The sequence below is a fragment of the Schistocerca serialis genome, chromosome 8 (assembly GCF_023864345.2).
Source record: "Schistocerca serialis cubense isolate TAMUIC-IGC-003099 chromosome 8, iqSchSeri2.2, whole genome shotgun sequence".
NCBI classification, from domain to species: Eukaryota; Metazoa; Arthropoda; class Insecta; order Orthoptera; family Acrididae; genus Schistocerca; species Schistocerca serialis.
Genome location: NC_064645.1, coordinates 610,947,266 through 610,968,313, shown reverse-complemented (window position 1 = coordinate 610,968,313; position 21,048 = coordinate 610,947,266). Strand labels below are relative to the sequence as shown.

The 21,048-nt window shown below is 40.3% G+C and overlaps 1 protein-coding gene across 1 annotated transcript in view; it reads left to right on the top strand.

Annotated features, from left to right (window-relative positions):
* LOC126417162 (dynein axonemal heavy chain 2) overlaps positions 1 to 21,048 on the top strand; it is a 959,377-nt gene that overhangs the window by 708,150 nt on the left and 230,179 nt on the right. Inside the window, 1 exon segment of the mRNA XM_050085060.1 lies at positions 20,172 to 20,409. Coding sequence (XP_049941017.1) covers positions 20,172 to 20,409 — 238 coding nt within the window.

The window sequence follows — 21,048 nt, the reverse complement described above, 5'->3', positions numbered from 1 at the left end:
TTGAGGACAGAGGATGTCAGTAAACAGCACATGATTAAGAGAGTTAAGGATACTATCATAGTTAGGAATATCCACATATCTGGTGGGAAATGTTGAAGAACTTATATTTTGAAGAACACTTGACCAAGCACTGGATAGGTATGTACTTATTTCAACCATTCGCAATGGGAAGAGTTTTCCATGATACATAGCATCTATACATAAATATCTATATAAACAGAAACTACTACACACCAGGAGTAAAACAAACCATAGTGATAGAAATAGAAAGGTGCTAAATCAGATGCTTTTAACTGTCTAAAGGGCAGGGTGTGTAGCCTTCAGTGAATATTGTAGTAGAATCTCTCTCACATAAGTGCAAAGAAATTTTGGTCATATGTAAAGACAATCAGTGTCACCAAATTCAGTGATCAGATACCCAAGATACCCACAACACAGAAACTGAGACTAAGGGCAGCAGAGTAAAACTAGAAATACTCAACTTCATTGCGAAATGTTTCTTTGTAAAAGAAATAGCTGAAATTGCTAAAATTGAACAAATCTCCATCTCATGTAGTCTTTATTGTATTCCGTGCAGAATTTGCAGCTGAATTAAACTGCGATGTTTTGCTGGCAAATGAACACTGGTTAATTCATAGTGAACTTAAATTAACTGTAGCTTTTCGATACCAATTAGCAACACCTTACTGTAGAACAAATTTGAAGCATGATGGTGTTTACATCTTTATCAAAGAAACAAATAATTTAAAACATGAAGTAACAGATATAAGTTTTCTATGTATTGAACCTGTTTTTGTAGTTTCAGCAATAATGATACAAAGCCAAGAACTAATAGCTGTATCAGTGTACCAGTCCCCTAGTAATAACACAAAATTATTCATAAAAATCTCAAAAAGTTGACAACAATGCTCTTAAAATATAAAAATTGCAGAGTTCTGATATTTGATGATATTAACATAGTCATTAGCTTTAACAACAAACATGTGAAGCACCTGTTAGATGTATTAAGATCATTAAACTTCTACTGTCTAATTGACAAACCCACCAGGATCAGTACATGCTTCGATAATATAATCTGCAAATTTCAGCCAAATAAAACTGAATTTGGTTTTGTAAACCTCAGGATATCACATCGCGCAGGGCATTTTCTAGGCATTCTCTAAACAACAAAACACACATTTCTACAATGGAACTAGGAAGAGTAATCAGAACAATCAATGAACATAAATGGAATCAATTAAAAACCAATGTTAATCACATAAACTGGGATACAGTATTCAGTAACGATATGTCTCCCAAAGATTCAACACAGAAATTTTAAGAATTATTAGTAGAAAACTTTTGACCCATGCTGTCCCAAATTTCACAAAAAATACGCAAAGCAGAACCAGAGTAATAAACCTCTAGATCTGAGAAACTGGTACATGCCACACCTGCACAAACTTGGGGAAGAAATGATGGTGCACTATGACAGATTGCAACAGAATGAAGCTGAGAAGGAAAGATAACTGCACCGAGAAAGGTGTATACATAAGAAATTAGAGTAGTCAAGAGGGAAGCCAATGACAGTTACACACTCAGTTTGACAAATAAGTGTAAATCAGCATGGAAAGTTATTACAATAGAGATAAGCTCTGAAAATAAACACAATAGCATTTCAGTTCAACCAAACACCTTAAATGCACACTTTAGCAGTTCTGACTCAAATAAAAATCACACTGAAGATGCAAATAAAGCTTTAATTTTCTTCCAGCTCCAGGCAGTAAGCAATATGACAACTGTTGCTGGGCTCATGTATCCTACAGACAGGTTATTGAAACAATTGCCAAACTTAGCAACTCAAAAGCAGAAGTCTTCTGTGGACTATCAAATCATCTAATAAAAAATATAAAGAAAAATATTGTTCTGCCACTAACTAAAATCATCAACCAAATGCTACATGAAGGAATCTTCCCAGATTGCCTAAAAATAACTGTTGAAAAACCTATCCATAAGAAATGTGATAAAGCATCTCCTGTGGCTATTGTCCCATCTCACTCATACCAATCATACAAAAAATTATAGAATATTGTATCCACAAACAGCACTTTCAGCAAAATAATCTACTTAGTTCATCGCAACATGGTTTCAGACCACATATTTCCACTGTCAAAGCAGTCATCACAAAAATATATAATTCTTTTGATGCTAAGAAAACAACTTGTGCGACTCTTCTAAATCTGGCAAAAGCTTTTGACGCCCTCTTCCTAGTACACTTATCAAAAAGCTTCAATACTACGGAGTCGGAGAGAATGTTCTTCACCATACTGAATCATACCTAAGCAACAGGAAGCAGATTATATTTATAAACAACCAAAGATCAGACTCATTAACTGTTATGAAAGGCTTTCCTCAGGGCTGAGTACTGGGTCCATTCCTATTCATTGTATATGTAAATGACTTACCCTCATTCTTGCCATGTCAGGCAGTATTGTATGCAGATGATACAACTCTAATCACAGAATTTGATAATCTAGAGGAGCTATGATTGTGTGTATATAGCAATGGACTGATGTACTAACTGGTTCCAGGCAAATTATTTACAAAATAATAACAGCAAAACTGAAGGCATTGTTTTCAATTTTAAGTGTCTCCAATGAAGATAAAAAATATTCAAACTGTTACTACATAAAACAGAAACTCAGCTGGGTGAGTCATACAGAAAAATCATGCTCAAAACTTTCGTGAGTGATTTAACTGCTGTACAAACTGAGGAATAATGTAAGCAAAACCCTACTAGTATACGCATATTTTGCATGTGGAACTAAGTATGATGGCTTAAATGAATATGCTAAGATTCCACGTATAGAGATAAGTACTTTAATAATCGGCTTGATACCAATATCAGTACAATTCAAATCTCGGCAACGAACTGAAGGTTCGTACGCTTTCGGCCACAAACCCCAAAGAGGGTATTGGAAAGATAAGTCACTTGGCCAATTCCATGCCACCACAGAGTCCTGAATCACACCATCCTGCAGGGTTCGCATAATTTGGGAAAAAGTATAGATTCGAACTGTCGCCTTGATCTGTTGTAACATAGGATGGACAGCTGAAGTGACAAATCCCTGCAGCTATGAAACAATGAGCAACAGAGTCTACAAAAACGTCCACCAAGTGGTATTCTCCACCCAACAGGCTGTCCTATTGACAACAGACAAGATGTATCTATAGTTTTGTGAGGGAGGCAGTGGACTGACCAAATCGAGGTGTACATGTCTGACACCACCTGAGGGTACATCAAACCTGCCAGGCAGGGATTCCGCATGCCTACTGACCTTGAAGTGTTGGCATGCAACACATGCTCATGTCCAGTCGCAGCACTGAGCTTTAATTCCAGGCCACACGAAGCATTCGGTGATAAGCCCCTTTGTGGCCTGGGTGGGCGAGGTATTGTATGACGTCGAAAGTCTGTTGTCTTATGGATGATGGGACAAGAGGGTGGTGTGAACCAGTTGAAACATCACACTGGAATTGGATGCTTGACTCATGGAGCATGGGGGGGGGGGGGGGGGGGGGAGGTGGATTGCGTAAAAGTGTTTGCAAGGGGGCAGTGGTCAGTAAAGACCATAACATCTCTACCCTCAGTGTCTTCGCGGAAATAACATATAGCCTCATACACAGCAAGTAGATCCTGGTCAAATGCCGACCATTTCTTCTGGGAGGGCACTAACTTTTTTGGGAAGAAAGGAGGGGGCTGTACTTCGTCTCCAATGTGCTGTTGCAGGACGTCAGCGATCGAAGAATCGCCGGCATCTGTGGTCACAGAGATTTTGGTGTCCATGACTGGATGAGCTAAAGTGACAGCTTGCATGAGGGCCTGTTTCAAATCACCAAATGCATGCTCCATTTCCTAGGCACTTTGCGTGTGCCTGTTGTATGTGGGCATGACAGAGCCTCTGTAAATGGTGTTTGTTGTGATGCAGCCTTGTTGTGGTGATGGAAGAAGTTAATCATCCCCAAAAACGGTCGCAAGTCATGGTACGTTTCAGGCGGGGGTAGCTGACAAACCAGCGCAATTCTGTCTGAGCTGGGGCTAATACCCACAGCCGACACTTAGTGGCTGAGAAAGTGACTCAAGGACATCTGAGTTGCATTTTGTCCTCATTGATTACCACACCATTATTGGATAGGATACAAAACACTGCCTTGAGATGATATTCGTGTTCTTCTGCTGATGATGAAAAAATTAGAATATCGTCAAGATACGCATAGCAAAATGAAAGTGCGAGAAGGAGAGACTCCAAGGAGCGTTGCCATGTCTGTGCTACAGTCTTTAAACCATATGGCATGTAGCAATGCTCAAAAAGGCCAAAGGGCATGAAGATAGCAGTTTTATGTATGTCATTAGGGTGCATCAGGATTTGATGATGTGATTTCTTGCAATCTATCACGCTGAAGGTCTTAGAACCACTCAGTTGTTGTGCAAAGCCCTGTATATTGGGAACTGGCTAATTGTCCAAAATGGTTCTATGGTTTGGTCTGCAGTAATCCCTGCAGGGTCTGCCCTGCAGAGCCTGACTGAACCATCCTTTTTTTTGGAGCGAGTCAAACTGGTGATGACCAATCACCGGATAAGGAGCAAACAACTCCTGCAGTTAAAAGTTCCTGAATAATAGACTTAGTGATCTTGAGTTTATGAGGGTTCAGTTCCAGAGCTTTATGCCTAACAGCGGGGGAGGGGGGGGGGGGGCTTTGGTAGTGTTCAATTCATGACACACACTGTTGGTGACAGCCAAAACACTTCACGACTGGGGGTGGGGATCACACTGTTCACTAAGTGAGGCAGGAACACTCACCTTAATATCATCCCGTTGCACAGTGGTCAGTGTCAGTGGCAGGTGGCAAGGCCAAACAGCTGGTGCTGCGAAGGCTGGGGATTTTGCATCTAACGAGGTCGAGGGCATGAGTAGTATCATCGATGAGTTTTCATAGCGTGGCTTGGTTAGTTTTGAGGTTGTTAATCTGTTGACATTGAACCTCAATGTCACATGTTGCACTAGTGAGTTTAACTGTACTTGGCTGTCGAAGTGCTGAGAGAAAGATGATACGGGGTATTGTCTGATGTATTGATAGAAAACGAGTCGTGGCGTAGGAAATCAGTGACTGTCACTGGGTCACTGCTATGTGAAATGTCCATGGACTGCAGAGAGGCGGATAATTTCAACGTGGGTGAAGCTGTACCAAGCATGTTGATGTTTGAATCTTTTGCAGCCCTTAGTAATGTAGGCGAAGGTTGCAGATTCGGAAATGCAAGTGATGGGGAAATGGCGCTTCTGCTGTCAGTCAAAAACTTTTAGTTAGTGGTAGCATTGTGCACGTAGAGGCATCTGCTGATGGGTGAGGTGATATATGGTGACTGCTCATGACTGTGATGCTGTGCAGGCACGTAATGTGTTTTGCATTGTGTACCATGCACGGTACATGACATTTGCGGGCGGCATCACCAAACATGGTGTGAAACCAGCATAAGGGATAATGTGGATGCAGTTGTATGGCCATAGTAGTACTGGAGGTTGCTGCTACAATGTGCTTCTTGTCAATCAAGGCTGCTGGGAAGGCAGCAGGCTGCAGCGCATGAGGTTCATGGTTTATGCCACCATATGGAAGCACTCATACTGACTGTACGGACAAGCGCATCTGATACCAGGTGGTGGAGGAGGCAGTACTGCGCTGACGTCACTTGACTGAGTGGGGTAATCTGGAATGTGAAATGAAAGTTCATACCAGCAAATTATCTTGAAAACACAGTTCGCCATTGACAGTTCCTCATTGAGTGAACTGGATATGAGAGGCAGGAGTTGTAGTTGCAATGTTTCTGGTAGTTTCATTAATCAGATCAACCACAGTGCACTGTCTTCTGGCAGAAAGTCATGTGTTGCAAGGGCATGTAGATGATGCCATAGTGCGGAGGGGTGGGGGGTGGGGGGTGGGGGGTAGGTGCATCATAGTGTCACTGAATAAGTCCAATTGGTCGAGTAAATGGCTTCAGAGGCACATGAATTTTGATTCCTTGGAGTGGACACCGGTAGCACAAAAAATAGAGTCCACGAGTGCAAGCCAGGTGTTTAGCTGGCAGTTTGAGAAATCTGGCATTTGGGACATTCATTAACACAGCGTTATTTAGGGGATGATTGCATATAACTGTTTGTTTGTTAGTGGTTACACTGAGGAAAGGGGTATGTGGCGCCCGAGAAACTTAACCAGGCATCTAGGTTCATGTTGCAACCAGGACATCGAGAAATGTTGCGGTGAGGTAGTAGCATCTTCCATATCAATAATGAACAGCTCAGAATACGCGGTAGGCACGGGAGAGAGTTGTAATTTGGTTGGAAACATAGCTGGCTCTCCAGGCACAGCAGACTTGACCATGGACGAGGCAAGAGGGCGTGGCTCAGTGAACCCATGTTGTATGAAACTACTATTATGCAGTAGTGTCTGTTTCTTTTAGAAGTTCCTTTACAGTGACTGTGTACTGTGGAGGGCCCCTTCCATTGTGAACTCTTCCACTGTGTGCTTATTTATCCACTGCGTGAGATCTATTCGTTTAAACTGGAGCCATAGTTCCTCCACAAATTCCAGTTGTCTACCAGAAGTTTCAAGTTCTTCATTGATATATATACACTACGTGATCAAAATTATCCGGACACCTGGCTGAAAATGACTTACAAGTATGTGGCACCCGCCATCAGTAATGCTGGAATTCAATATGGTGTTGGCCCACCCCTAGCCTTGATGACAGCTTCCACTGTCAGTCAGGTGCTGGAAGGTTTCTTGGGGAATGTCAGCCCATTCTTCAGGGAGTGCTGCACTGAGGAGAGTTATCGATGTCGGTCGGTGAGACATGGCATGAAGTCAGCATTCAAAAACATCCCAAAGTTGTTCTGTAGGATTCAGGTCAGGACTCTGTGCAGGCCAGTCCATTACAGGGATGTCATTGTCATGCAACAGCTCTGCCACAGGCCCTGCATTATGAACAGGTGATCAATCGTGTTGAAAGATGCAGTCGTCATCCCCAAATTGCTCTTCAACAATGGAAAGCAAGAAGGTGCTTAAAACATCAATGTAAGCCTGTGATGTGATAAAACAACAAGGGGTGCAAGCCCCCTCCATGAAAAACATGACCACACCATAACACGACCGTGTCCAAATTTTGCTGTTGGCACTACACACAATTGCAAATGATATTAACCAGGCATTCGTCATACCCACACCCTGCCATCGGATCGCCATATTGTGTACTGTGATTGGTCACTCCACACAATGTTTTTCCACTGTTCAATCATCCAATGTTTAAGCTCTTTACACCAAGCGAGGCGTCATTTGGCATTTACTGGTGTGATGTGTGGCTTATGAGCAGCCGCTCAACAATGAAATCCAAGTTTTTTCACCTCCTGCCTATATGCCATAGTACTCGCAGTGGATCTTGATGCAGTTTGGAATTCCTGTGTGATGATCTGGATAGATTTCTGTCTATTACACATTACAACCCTCTTCAACAGTCAGTGGTCTCTGTCAGTCTACAGATGAGGTCAGTCTGTACGCTCTTGTGCTGTACATGTCCCTTCACATTTCCATTTCAGTGTCACATCAGAAACAGTGGACCTAGGGATGTTTAGGATTGTGGAAATCTCACATACAGACATATGACACAAGTGACACCCAACCACCTGACCATGTTCAAAGTCAGTGAATTCGTGGAGTGCCCCATTCTGTCCTCTCACAATGTCTAATGACTACTGAGGTCGCTGATATGGAGTACCTGGCAGTAGGTGGCAGCACAATGCACGTAATATGAAAAACATGTGTTTTTGGAGGTGTCCGGATACTTTTGATCACATATGTATCTTTCTACTTGTTTTAGTTGCTTTTATACTTTGGTAATCATTGTTGCCAATACTGCCTCATGGTCACTGACACCAGTTTGAATGTGGAGATTCTCAAAGAGGTCATTAGCTCTAATATATTTCGATTGTGAGTGAGGTTGTCAACTATCTGTTCTAAGTAGTTTTTAGGGAAGATATTTAGTAATATTTCAAAGGATTCCTTTGTGATGTCCATAACTATCAAAACTGTAATTCTCCCAATTGATTGCTGGGAGTCTCCTCCAGTGACTACAGTATGACTAAGGAAGTTATGTTCAAATGAACTGAGGTTTTCTCTAAAGTTTTTGGTTTCATCAAGAGGTGAATCTGCAGGTCAACAGAAGGTTTCAGTTATGAAAATATAGGAAAGGGATAGATTGCTACTCACCATAAAGTGGAGATGTTGAGTAACAGATAGGCACAACAAAAACGCTGCTAGACAAGTAAGCTTTTGGGCAAAAGGGCTCTTTTCCGAATTAGACAAAAACACACACACAAATGCAACTCACACACACATGACCACTTCGCTATTGTCGTTAGTCCTGCCTGTATTTTCAGTTGTTTGATGTTGAAGAATTCATTTACACCTTTATGCCCACCCTTGACAATGAGTCTTGTTAACTTCAATTTTGTATCTCAGTGGATTTGAGTTTCTTGTCTCTGGTGAAAGCTGTCCTGGCCCAGATGGCAGACATTAGAATATTGAGCTTGTAAAGATAAGTGTTTAATTTTGTAACAGCTTTTAATTAAGTTAATATTAAGCCACAAGTAAGTTAGTTAGTGCCTACTCTAAATTATCTATTGAAGATTTCAATTTTCCAAATGAAGTTTTTGAAAAAACAAAACATTTCATAAGTGCCAGTTTTCACATTTTCCAGACATAGATTTACACAAACTTGAGATGTTTTCTTAAGTATTAAGTGCAGAACTTACTCTGATCACCCAGAAAACTGTAATCAACAACCTGCTATGGATATAACCCCATCCAGGTAATAGCAGTGTCACTGATGAGAAATGATAGGCACACACACACACACACGTTGCATTTAGTATCAGTGACTGTGCTGTCCATGTGCAGAATGGGGGAGGCAGCGATCTATCTGTGTACGACAAAGCGCAGAGTGCGATGGCCTGGAGGCTCGCCGCAATGATTTCGGTAACTGCATGACTTGTCGGGTGTTTGAGGAGTGTTCGGGTGTTTGAAGAGTGCTGTGCTGAGGGTCTTCAACATACGTTGAAACCGTGTCCTGACATCTTGGGGCTGGGTGGTTATCCTTATTACATATGTCGGATGTCACAGCGTGGGCAGACTGGAAAAATGAGAAAGGCACTGAACTGTGGTGGAACTAACTTCAGGCATTAATGGTGGACAGTGTACAAGTGCGTTTGAACACACACTGCACTGAGCACACCTAATGATATGCCTCCACAGCTGATGACCCGTGCATGTGCCAATGTTAACACCACAACATCAGCAACTATGATAGCATCGGCACTTGATGTTGATGCAGTGGCAGAGCATCGCTTGGCTTGATGAATCCTGATACGTTCTTTATCGTGCCAACGGGAAGGCACGAATCTGTTGTCTTCCACGGAAATATCTCCTCGACACTGTACTGTTCGACTGAGACAAGTCGGTGGCAATCGTGCAAGGCACCTTGATGTCCAAGGAGTATCGTACACTGATTGCAGACCGTGTACGCCTCTTCATGATGATTATGTTTTGTGACGGCAGTAGCATTTTTCGACAAGATAATTTTCCACGTCACAAGACCGGGAGTGTGATGGAGTGGTTCAAGCAACACAGTAGGATGTTCCAATTGATGTGCTAGCCCCCCAACTTGCCATATCTGAACCCCATCAGACACATGTTGGATGTGATTCGACATGGTGTCTGAGCTCATGAGCTCCCTCCTCAGAATTTACCATAATTAGGTGATGTGTGTGTGGAGTGACCTGCCAAGGCCTCATTGCTTCCATGTCGTGCTGCCTCGCCGCTGTTATCTGTGCCAGATGTGGACACACTGGCTGCTAGGTAGCTGGTCATAATTTCCTGGGTAATCAGTGTAAGTTTTTTGCATTCTACATATATAAAGTAGAGCCTTATCTACTCAGGGAATTAAAGATTTAAAGTCCTATCTTTTATTTCTTTTGAAAACACCAAAAGTCCATATCACATTTACATGATTTTAGGCCTAATTTGTTGAGTGCACAAGTTTAGCGTTTTAATGTAAATAGTATCTCCTGGGATCTGTAGATAATAGAATATTATCATGCTTTTTAGCTAAGTTTTGTAAGTAAATTTGTAAACTGCCATGAGTGTGAGGTGTGTGAGCTGCCAGAGGAAATTTTGTTCTGGCATTGTATACAGCTGTTGTGACAGATGGTTTTGTTGGAGGGAATATAGAGGCATGGGAATTGGCAAAGTAAATGAGACTATTCCGCAATATTGCAAAGTATTTTCAAGGGGCAGGAAAATAGCTGAACAGGAGGGGAAGATTAGAGCCCTTTAGGCTGAGCTAGATAGTACTAGGAAGGAACTGATGAGGTTAAGGGGGGAGAAAGGTGAAGACAAGTGGGAAATGGTAAACAGGGGCCACAGATATACAGGGTGTTACAAAAAGGTACGGCCAAACTGTAAGGAAACATTCCTCACATGCAAAGAAAGAAAATATGTTATGTGGACATGTGTCCGGAAATGCTTACTTTCCATGTTAGAGCTCATTTTATTACTTCTCTTCAAATCACATTAATCATGGAATGGAAACACACAGCAACAGAACGTACCAGCGTGACTTCAAACACTTTGTTACAGGAAATGTTCAAAATGTCCTCCGTTAGCAAGGATACACGCATCCACCCTCCTTCGCATGGAATTCCTGATGCGCTGATGCAGCCCTGGAGAATGGCGTATTGTATCACAGCCGTCCACAATACGAGCACGAAGAGTCTCTACATTTGGTACCGGGGTTGCGTAGACAAGAGCTTTCAAATGCCCCCATAAATGAAAGTCAGGAGGGTTGAGGTCAGGAGAGCGTGGAGGCCATGGAATTGGTCCGCCTGTACCTATCCATCAGTCACTGAATCTGTTGTTGAGAAGCGTAGGAACACTTTGACTGAAATGTGCAGGAGCTCCATCGTGCATGAACCACATGTTTTGTCGTACTTGTAAAGGCACATGTTCTAGCAGCACAGGTAGAGTATCCCATATGAAATCATGATAACGTGCTCCATTGAGTGTGGGTGGAAGAACATGGGGCCCAATCAAGACATCACCAACAATGCCTGCACAAATGTTCACAGAAAGTCTGTGTTGATAACGTGATTGCACAATTGTGTGTGGATTCTTGTCAGCCCACACATGCTGATTGTGAAAATTTACAATTTGATCACATTGGAATGAAGCCTCATCTGTAAAGAGAACATTTGCACTGAAATGAGGATTGACATATTGTTGGATGAACCATTCGCTGAAGTGTACCCGTGGAGGCCAATCAGCTGCTGATAGTGCCTGCACACACTGTACATGGTACGGAAACAACTGGTTCTCCCACAGCACTCTCCATTCAGTGACGTGGTCAACATTACCTTGTATAGCAGCAACTTCTCTGACACTGACATTAGGGTTATCGTCAATTGCACGAAGAATTGCCTCGTCCATTTCAGGTGTCCTCATCGTTCTAGGTCTTCCCCAGTCGCGAGTCATAGGCTGGAATGTTCCGTGCTCCCTAAGATGCCGATCAATTGCTTCGAATGTCTTCCTGCCGGGCACCTTTTTTTCTGGAAATCTGTCTCGATAAAAACATACTGCGCCACGGCTATTGCCCCATGCTAATCCATACATCAAATGGACATCTGCCAACTCCGCGTTTGTAAACATTGCACTGCCTGCAAAACCACGTTCGTGATGAACACTAACCTGTTGATGCTACGCACTGATGTGCTTGATGCTAGTACTGTAGAGCAATGAGTCGCATGTCAACACAAGCACCGAAGTCAACATTACCTTCCTTCAATTGGGCCAACTGGCGGTGAATCGAGGAAGTACAGTACGTACTGACGAAACTAAAATGAGCTCTAACATGGAAATTAAGCATTTCCAGACACATGTCCACATAACATCTTTTCTTTATTTGTGTGTGAGGAATGTTTCCTGAAAGTTTGGCCGTACCTTTTTGTAACACCCTGTAGAACAGTATCTGATAGTTCCAACACTGGCACAAAGAAATAGATTTTTCTTGCTACCTCAGTTAAGTAAGGAAGAGGCTCAAATAGATGTAGGTATATTGAATACCCAACAGACTTTCATTAGCAAACCAACTATTTCAAAGACAGTAGAAAGTAGGAGGAAAGTTCTGTTGCTAGAAAGTAGCGACAGAAGAGATGTGGGCTAGATTTGGAGGGAAAATTAGGTGACAGGTACCAGGTTACAAACCTTTTCAAGTCCAGTGTGTGTCTTAGCCAAGTGGTAGAGGATGTAGGAGACACGAGCAAAGGCCTTTACAAAGCAGGATCATGTTGTGATAGTGTGTGGAGCAGGAAACTGTATTGATAGGGATCAGGGCTACAATATTTAGAGTTACCTGGTGAAAATAACATCTGCAACAAGTCATACAAATCTTTGGCTAGTGTTTGCTTTCATGCAGTACTATTGACTCCAGTTGAACAGCTCTGTAAGGAGGGTCAATATGGAGTTGGACTGGCTGCTTTGGGTGACCATTGTGTGAGACAAGGGTTTGGTTCCTGTTGATGGTATTGGTGGGTGGGATTTCACTAGGGATGGCCTGCATCTCAATAGGAAAGAGAAGGGTAAATTGACTGGGTTGATAACAACAAGTGTCTGGTGCAGTTGTTAGATTGGTTACTGCTGTTACAGTGCCAGTTATCAAGATGTGAGTGAGTTTGATGCAGTGTCATAGTCGGCACACAGGCAATGGGTACAGTTTCTGTGAGGTAGCGATGAAGTGGGGATTTTCCTATAAGACCATTTCACAAGTTCACTGTGAATATCAGGAATCTGATAAAACATCTAATCTCTGACATTGCTGCAGCCGGAAAAAGATCCTGCAAGAACGAGATCAATGACAATTGAAGAGAATCATTCAACATGACAGAAGTGCAACCCTTCCACAAATTGCTGCAGATTTCAATGCTTGCCCATCGACAAGTGTCAGCATGTGAACCATTCATAGAAACATCATTGATATGGGCTTTTGGATCCGAAGGCCCATGCGTGTACCCTTGATGACTGCAAGACACAAAGCCTTACGCCTCGCCTAGGCCTGCCAAAACCAATGTAGGACTGTTGACGACTGGAAACATGTTGCCTGGTCGGATATGAGTCTTGTTTCAAATTGTATTGAGTGAATTGATGTGTTCGGGTATGGTGACAACCTCATTAATCCATGGACCCTGGTTGTCAGCGGGGACTGTTCAAGCTGGTGGAGGCTCTGTAATGTCATGGAGTGTGTGTAGTTGGAGTGATATGGAACCCCTGGTACATCTAGACACGACTCTGACAGGTGACACATACATAAGCATCCTGTCTGATCACCTGCATCCCTTCATGTCCATTGTGCATTTAGATGGACTTGGGAATTGCTACAGAGTGTCTCCAGGAACGCTCTTCTGACTTTAAACACTTCCTCTGGCCTCCAAACTCCGCAGAAATGAACATTATTGAGCGTATCTGGGATACCCTGCAAAGTGCTGTTCAGAAGAGATCTCCACCTCCTCGTACTCTTACAGATTTATGGAAAGGCCTGCAGGATTCATGTTGTCCATTCCCTCCAACACTATGTCAGGCATTAGTCGAGTCCATGCCACATTGTGTTAGGGCACTTCTGCATGCTTGCAGGGACTCTACATGATATTAGGCAGGTGTACCAGTTTCTTTCGTTGGTTTTTCAGTGTCAAAGTTATCATAATGTGAAAAATTTTGTGTAGAGCAACATACAGAATCATGTGCCTGTGAATTTAAACTAAAAAATGGTAATTTTATAATTGTTGCAGTGTATAGGTCCCCATTAAAAAATTTTCAACTATTTCTGGAAAACTGAGATTCCTTGTTGTACTATCTGTCAGACAGAGGGAAGCAAATTATTGTTTATGAGGCTTTCAGTATAGATTTTCTGAAAGAGTCTGATAGGAAAAATGATCTTGAAGTATTACTCAGTTCTTTCAATTTGACATCAGTTATCGATTTTCCACCTCGGATGGTGCAGGAAAGCAGCACACTGACAGATAATGTTTTTGACCAAGATGAATTTAATCAAATAATTATTTATCCTGTTAAGAATGGCCTTTATGATCATGATTCACATCTAGTTATTTATGACATAGATCCATATAATAAAGCAAAACAGTCATCCAAAATGGTGTATTCAGTTGATGATTTAACACTTGCAAATTTTAGGGAAAGCTGGCAGCAGTTAGACTGGGATGTAGTGTACTGGGAACCCGATAATAATTTAAAATACAACTTATTTCATGATACGCTTCTGAGTATTTTTGAAAACAGTTTCCCTGAGAAGATAGTGAAATATGACTGTAAGAAACTGAGTAAAAAACCATGGCTTATTGAAGGGATAAAAATATCTTGTAACCAGAAAACGGAAATATATCTAATAGCAGGTAAGAGTAATGATCCAGAATCAGTCCAATATTATAAAAACTACTGTGCTATTTCAAGGAAAGTTATTAAAAAGTCTCGAAGTGATGTGTATTATGTCTGAGACTGGCAGCTCTGTTAATAAAATTAAAACAATTTGGAATATTTTTGAAAGGGAAACAGGGCTACCAAGAGCACAGAAAGCCTGTATTACCACCAAACAGAATGAAAAGTTTACTAACAAAAAGTCAGAGGTCGAAAATATTTTTAATAATCATTTTTTTAAATGTTGTGGAGAAAACAGAATCCAGATGTTCATTAGAAAAGGCAAAGATATATTTGGCAGAGGCAGTACCTATGCAGTTTGATAAAATTTAAATTTTATTCACCTCTCCATCTGATGTTAGTAAAATAATAGACTCACTCAAAAGTAAAAGCTCATGTGGAATGGATGGCATTTCCGACAAAGTACTTAAGTCCTAACAGATAAGCAGGATTCTCAGCCACATATGTAACAGCTCACAGAAATGGCATTTTTCATGATTGACTGAAATATGGTATCATTAAACTATTGCATAAAAAGCTGATATGTCTGATGTCAACAACTACCAAACAATCTCAGTTCTGACAGCTTTATCCAAAATTCTTGAAAAAGTAATGTATTCAAAGAGTGTCTTCACATATTTATAGAAATAAAGTACTAACAAAATGCCAGTTTGGTTTTCAAAAAGGCATTTAAACAGAAAATGCTATAAATGCTCTTACTGATCAAATATAAAACGTTTTGAATAACTGAACATCACCAGTTAGGATTTTCTGTGTTCTCTCAAAGGCTTTTGATTGTGTAAATCATATAATTCTTCTAGGTAAGCTTAAGTATTGTGGTATGAGTGGGACAGCGCACAAATGGTTTAATTTATATCTAACTGGAAGAGTGCAGAAAATTGGGGGAAAAAAACAGGTCACATAATGCGCTAAAATCAGCAGATTCCTCAAACTGGGTAAGCGTAAAGAATGGGGTCTCTTATTGTTCTTAATATGTATTAATGGCTTGCCACTCTATATTCACAAAGATGTGAATCTAGTTGTTTTTGATGATGTTCACTACACTCAGCTGTCGGCTACACGGGTAGTGGAGGCTGTGTGGCATGGACTGGGCGGTTTTTTAGGTTAGACGGCCTCGGGAAAGTACGGGATGGGCTGCAGTCTCAAAGGGTGCATGGCAAATACAGGACGTGCTTGTATCAAGGAACAGTCGGAATTGTAGTTGTAAATTGTTGTAGTTGTGCTGGGAAAGTCCCTGAGCTTCAAGCACTAATAGAATGCACAGAAGCTGAAATCGTTATAGGTACAGAAAGCTGGCTAAAGCCTGAAATAAGTTCTACAGAAATTTTTATGAAGTCTCAGACGGTGTTGAGGAAAGATAGATTAGGCAGAATTGGTGGTGGAGTGTTTGTGTCTGTCAGTAGTGGTTTATCTTGTAGTGAAGTCGAAGTAGATACTCCGTGCGAATTGCTATGGGTGGAGGTTATACTTAACAGCAGAACTAAGTTAATAATTGGCTCCTTCTACCGACCCCCAGACTCCGATGATATAGTTGCTGAACAGTTCAGAGAAAATTTGAGTCTCGTAACAAATAAATTCGCCACTCATATGGTTATAGTTGATGGGGACTTCAACCTTTCCTCGATATGTTGGCAAAAATACTTTTTCAAAATCGGTGGTAGGCAGAAAACATCTTCCGAGATTGTCCTAAATGCTTTCTCCGAAAATTAGTTAGTCCACGAACCCATGCGAATTGTAAATGGTTGCAAAAACACACTTGACCTCTTAGCCACAAACAATCCAGAGCTAATAGAGAGCATCATGACTGATACAGGGATTAGTGATCACAAGGTTGTTGTAGCTAGGCTCAATACCGTTTCTTCCAAATCCACCAGAAACAAACACAAAATAATTTTATTTAAAAAAGCGGATAAAGTGACACTAGAAGCTTTCCTAAGAGACAATCTCCATTCCTTCCGAACTGACTATGCAAATGTAGACGAGATGTGGCTCAAATTCAAAGATGTAGTAGCAACAGCAATTGAGAGATTAATACCTCATAAATTGGTAAGAGATGGAAGTGATCCCCCATGGTACACAAAACAGGTCCGAACGCTGTTGCAGAGGCAACGGAAAAAGCATGCGAAGTTCAGAAGAACGCGAAATCCCGAAGATTGGCTAAAATTTACAGACCTGCGAAATTTGGTACGGACTTCAATGCGAGATTCCTTTAATAGGTTCCACAACGAAACATTGTCTCGAATTTTGGTATAAAATCCGAAGAAATTCTGGTTGTATGTAAAGTACACAAGCGGCAAGACGCAGTCAATACCTTCGCTGCGCAGTGCCGATGGTACTGTTACCGACGACTGTGCCGCTAAAGCGGAGTTATTGAATTCAGTTTTCTGAAATTCCTTCACCAGGGAAGACAAATGGAATATTCCAGAATTTGAAACACGAACAGCTGCTAGCATGAGTTTCTTAGAAGTATATACCTTAGGGGTTGCGAAGCAACTCAAATCGCTTCATACGGGCAAGTCTTCAGGTCCAGATTGTATACGGATTAGGTTCCTTTCAGATTATGCTGATACAGTAGCTCCCTACTTAGCAATCGTATACAACCGCTCGCTCACCGATAGATCTGTACCTACAGATTGGAAAATTGTGCATCGCACCAGTGTTTAAGAAGGGTAGTAGGAGTAATCCATCAAACTACAGACCTATATCATTGACGTCGGTTTGCAGTAGGGTTTTGGAGCATATACTGTATTCAAACATTATGTATCACCTCGAAGGGAATGATCTATTGATACGTAATCAGCATGGTTTCAGAAAACATCATTCTTGTGCAACGTAGCCAGCTCTTTATTCACACGAAGTAATGGCCGCTATCGACAGGGGATCTCAAGTTGATTCCATATTTCTAGATTTCCGGAAAGTCTGACAGGTAGCTACTGTATTTACTCGAATCTAAGCCACACTTTTTTTCCAGTTTTTGTAATCCAAAAAACCACCTGTGGCTTAGAAACGAGTGCAAAGTAAGCGGAAGTTCTGAAAAATGTTGGTAGGTGCTGCCACAACTAACTTCTGCCATCAAATATATGTAGTGTTACACAGGCATGCTTTGCAGGCACAAAGATAAATACTGGCACCAAAACCTCTGCGTCAGTAAATAAATTAAAAGAAAATGTAGAAGAATGTAAACATTATGCCATGTATTTTTTCGTAGCGCGCACAAAAGCAAGCCATGCCACAAGCGGCGACAGGTCATAAACACTCATTAGTAGAATCCGATAAACAATGCATGACACAGTACAATAATGCAGTTTCAGCTTAGAGTGACTTAAGCACCTATAACAAAGAGAGCGGCACTTATCAGATCAAAGCAAAATAAGCAATCGATTGAAACCAGACTAAGCACGTGAAAAAGGAAGTGTACCCGTACAAATATGGACAGAGCGCCTGACACATAGCAAAGGCTACTTGGTAAAGCTTAATTGTTAAGCTTACGACTCAAACCAAACTACTGTAGCTGTATCTTCATCCATTCGACCTAAATTGTGTCTCATGTTGCAATGGACCAACTTAGTTTCGATTTGGAGGTGCGGTCTAAAACTTTTCTCTCCCCTTGAATTTCGAGTCTCAAATTTCAGGTGTGGCATAGATTCGAGAAAATATTTTTCCCTTGATTTCGAGTCTCCATTCTCAGGTACAGCTTAGATTTAAGTGCGGCTTAGATTAGAGTAAATACGGTAATCAACATTTAACATCACATTCCAATCTTTACAAAGTGTTATATTTATGATCTGTGGAACAAGTATTAATCTGATTTGTGACAAATGCACCACCTCCTTTTCCCATTAGGCATAAAATAAATTTACCTCAAAAATCTAACTGCTGTCAACTTCAGGTTTTAACCAGCTTTCTTTGCCTAGTATTCTGTGAGCTCCACTGCTTTTCAGATGGGAGATCATCGATTGGGTGGATCCACTCATTCCTAAGCAACCACAGACAGAAAGTTAATATTAGTTTTATAAATAACGATGCTGAATCAGCATCCAAGTACTTATCAAATGAGCTCCAGTCAGCTGTGATGCTTCACAGCAGTATGTACTAGGACTACTTATTTTTCCTATCTGTATTAATGTCTTGATCTCAAAGTATTATTTGCACATAATTGTCCATCATTTACAAAGAAAGATTGAATAATGAAGCTTTTCAGGAGAAAAAAAAAAATACTATCCCTAACCAAGTCAGTGACTAGTCTTACCTAAAAAAAAGCTAATTATTAGTGACAATAAAACAGTGGCACTAATCATCAGAGTCAGCAAAATAGAAATATACGATATTCAAGTGTCACTATAATAATCACTTATACTAATTAGCAAGGAGATTACATTCATAAGTCTGTGGATTCAGAGTGAGAGACATATAATGGGACATGCATGTCACACAAGTTAATTCAAAGATGAGTGAAGATTGTTATGCACTAAGAATCCTGAAAAACTGCATAACGGTAAACGTGTAGACAATTCTGAATGCATATTTTCATTCACATCTAAAATATGGAATCACACTCTGTGGCAACTCTGTGGTAACTCCTCTATCACAGAATACCTTCATAATACGAAAGAGAGCTATCCATATCATTACTGGGAAGAGTGTTGTAAATTCATGCAGGCCTTTCTCTAAAAATGTGTATGTACCACTGTTTCCCTACATGCGGATCTTGGAAATGTTTCTGTTCATCAAAAACCATGATATTGATAAGAAAATATGAAGGCAATTCATATATTACCTATTGTTGCACAGGACTGCAAAATAGTCTTCATATTATGCCTATAAACAGAAATATATGCCTAAAAGGAAACTACCACATAAAACAATACAACAAACTTTCTTACCTTATTAAAGCTATCACAGATACCAAAAAGTTTAAGAGACAAGTAAGGACATATCTACAGTATCACTCCATCTATTCAGTAACAGAGTATTTTGACTGTATGTAATAGTAAATGATGTCCCAATTCACAATTTGTTTATTAATTATGAAACTCTAGCATGTTACATAATTAAAAACATGAATTTATTTAAATCTGAGAAATATTCTGGGCAAATGTAAATAAATGCAGAATAACCTTAGATTTAAGATGTCTGATATCATAAAATTATATGTACTTTAAAGACCCAATGGACAGATACTAATAAGTATTAATAATAATCCATGTAAGTATTGGACTCTTACAGTATACTGGTCAAAAAAATTTAAAGCTTAAAATCAGAGAAGTAGTTAAATGTAACAATCTTATCAGTTTTGATAACTTTTGTAAATATGTGAGTTTTTTAAACTAATGTCCAGTGACAACGTGACCAGAATGGGCAGAGATGTAGTCCAGTTAAAGTGGGATGGTAAGAGAAATTGGCTATAATGTCTTGAAGGAATCATATCTCCCACTTTTTTCATAATTGTATAGAAAAATATTACTGTAATATTTGTGTACTGGTTTCTGAGATGCATGTTTTTTGTTTTTATAGATCTAACTTGGCAATTTTATTAACTTTGTTATTCATTCAGTTAGATGGCCATTTGAAATTCATGAATTTTTCTGCAGGATTGTGGCACCAAAAAAGGCTAAGTTAGAAGAAGCAATGAAAACTCTCCAGGAAAAACAAGATGAGTTGCAAGCTGCTGAAAACAAATTGCGGAAGATTTCTGAACACCTTGAAAAGCTTCGACTGGAATATGAAGATAAAATGAAGCAGAAGGAAGAGCTTCGACAGAAATCAGAAGATTTGCAACAAAAGCTGGAAAGAGCTACAATGCTTGTAGAAGGCCTTGCTGGCGAAAAGGTAAAAATGAAGACTTATAGTATAATTTGAAGACAAAAGGTGTTATCAGTGTTGAATTGTTGGGCTACCAACTCATCACAGAGTAAAAACAATAAAACTGATGTGTTTTGAGGGTCAAACATTTATTATTAGATTCAATATACCATAATGTCTAAAAGCCATCAAGATAAAAATTTAAATAAAAGTACTAAAATTTCCTGGTCACTTCCTGTGCAACCTTGTCTTCATTGAATGTGCTTCCACATTATTCATCCAACCAATAAAATGAGCTATAATGTAGTGGCATATGCCATGCTGAGTATTGGCAACTTCACAGTAACAGCCATTGATGCACGCAGCCCATGCACCTTCAGGAAGGATGCACAGGAGTAAAAACACATAATGAACAGGAGTTTGTAAACAAGAAATCAAAGAGATATCAATGAACAAAGATAATTCACAACCTTACCAGGAAGCTATGAAGTTCAAATCCCATCAAGAACAGAATGTTAATTGTATAACTGCAATTAAAGTCAATAATGAGAGACAGATATTAAAACAGATGTACAAAATTTTTGAATAAGTTGTTTTTGCCACATGTAAGTTGTTTGATGAATTTAGGTTTTACATGCTATGTATCATAGTCTCAAATTGTTCTAG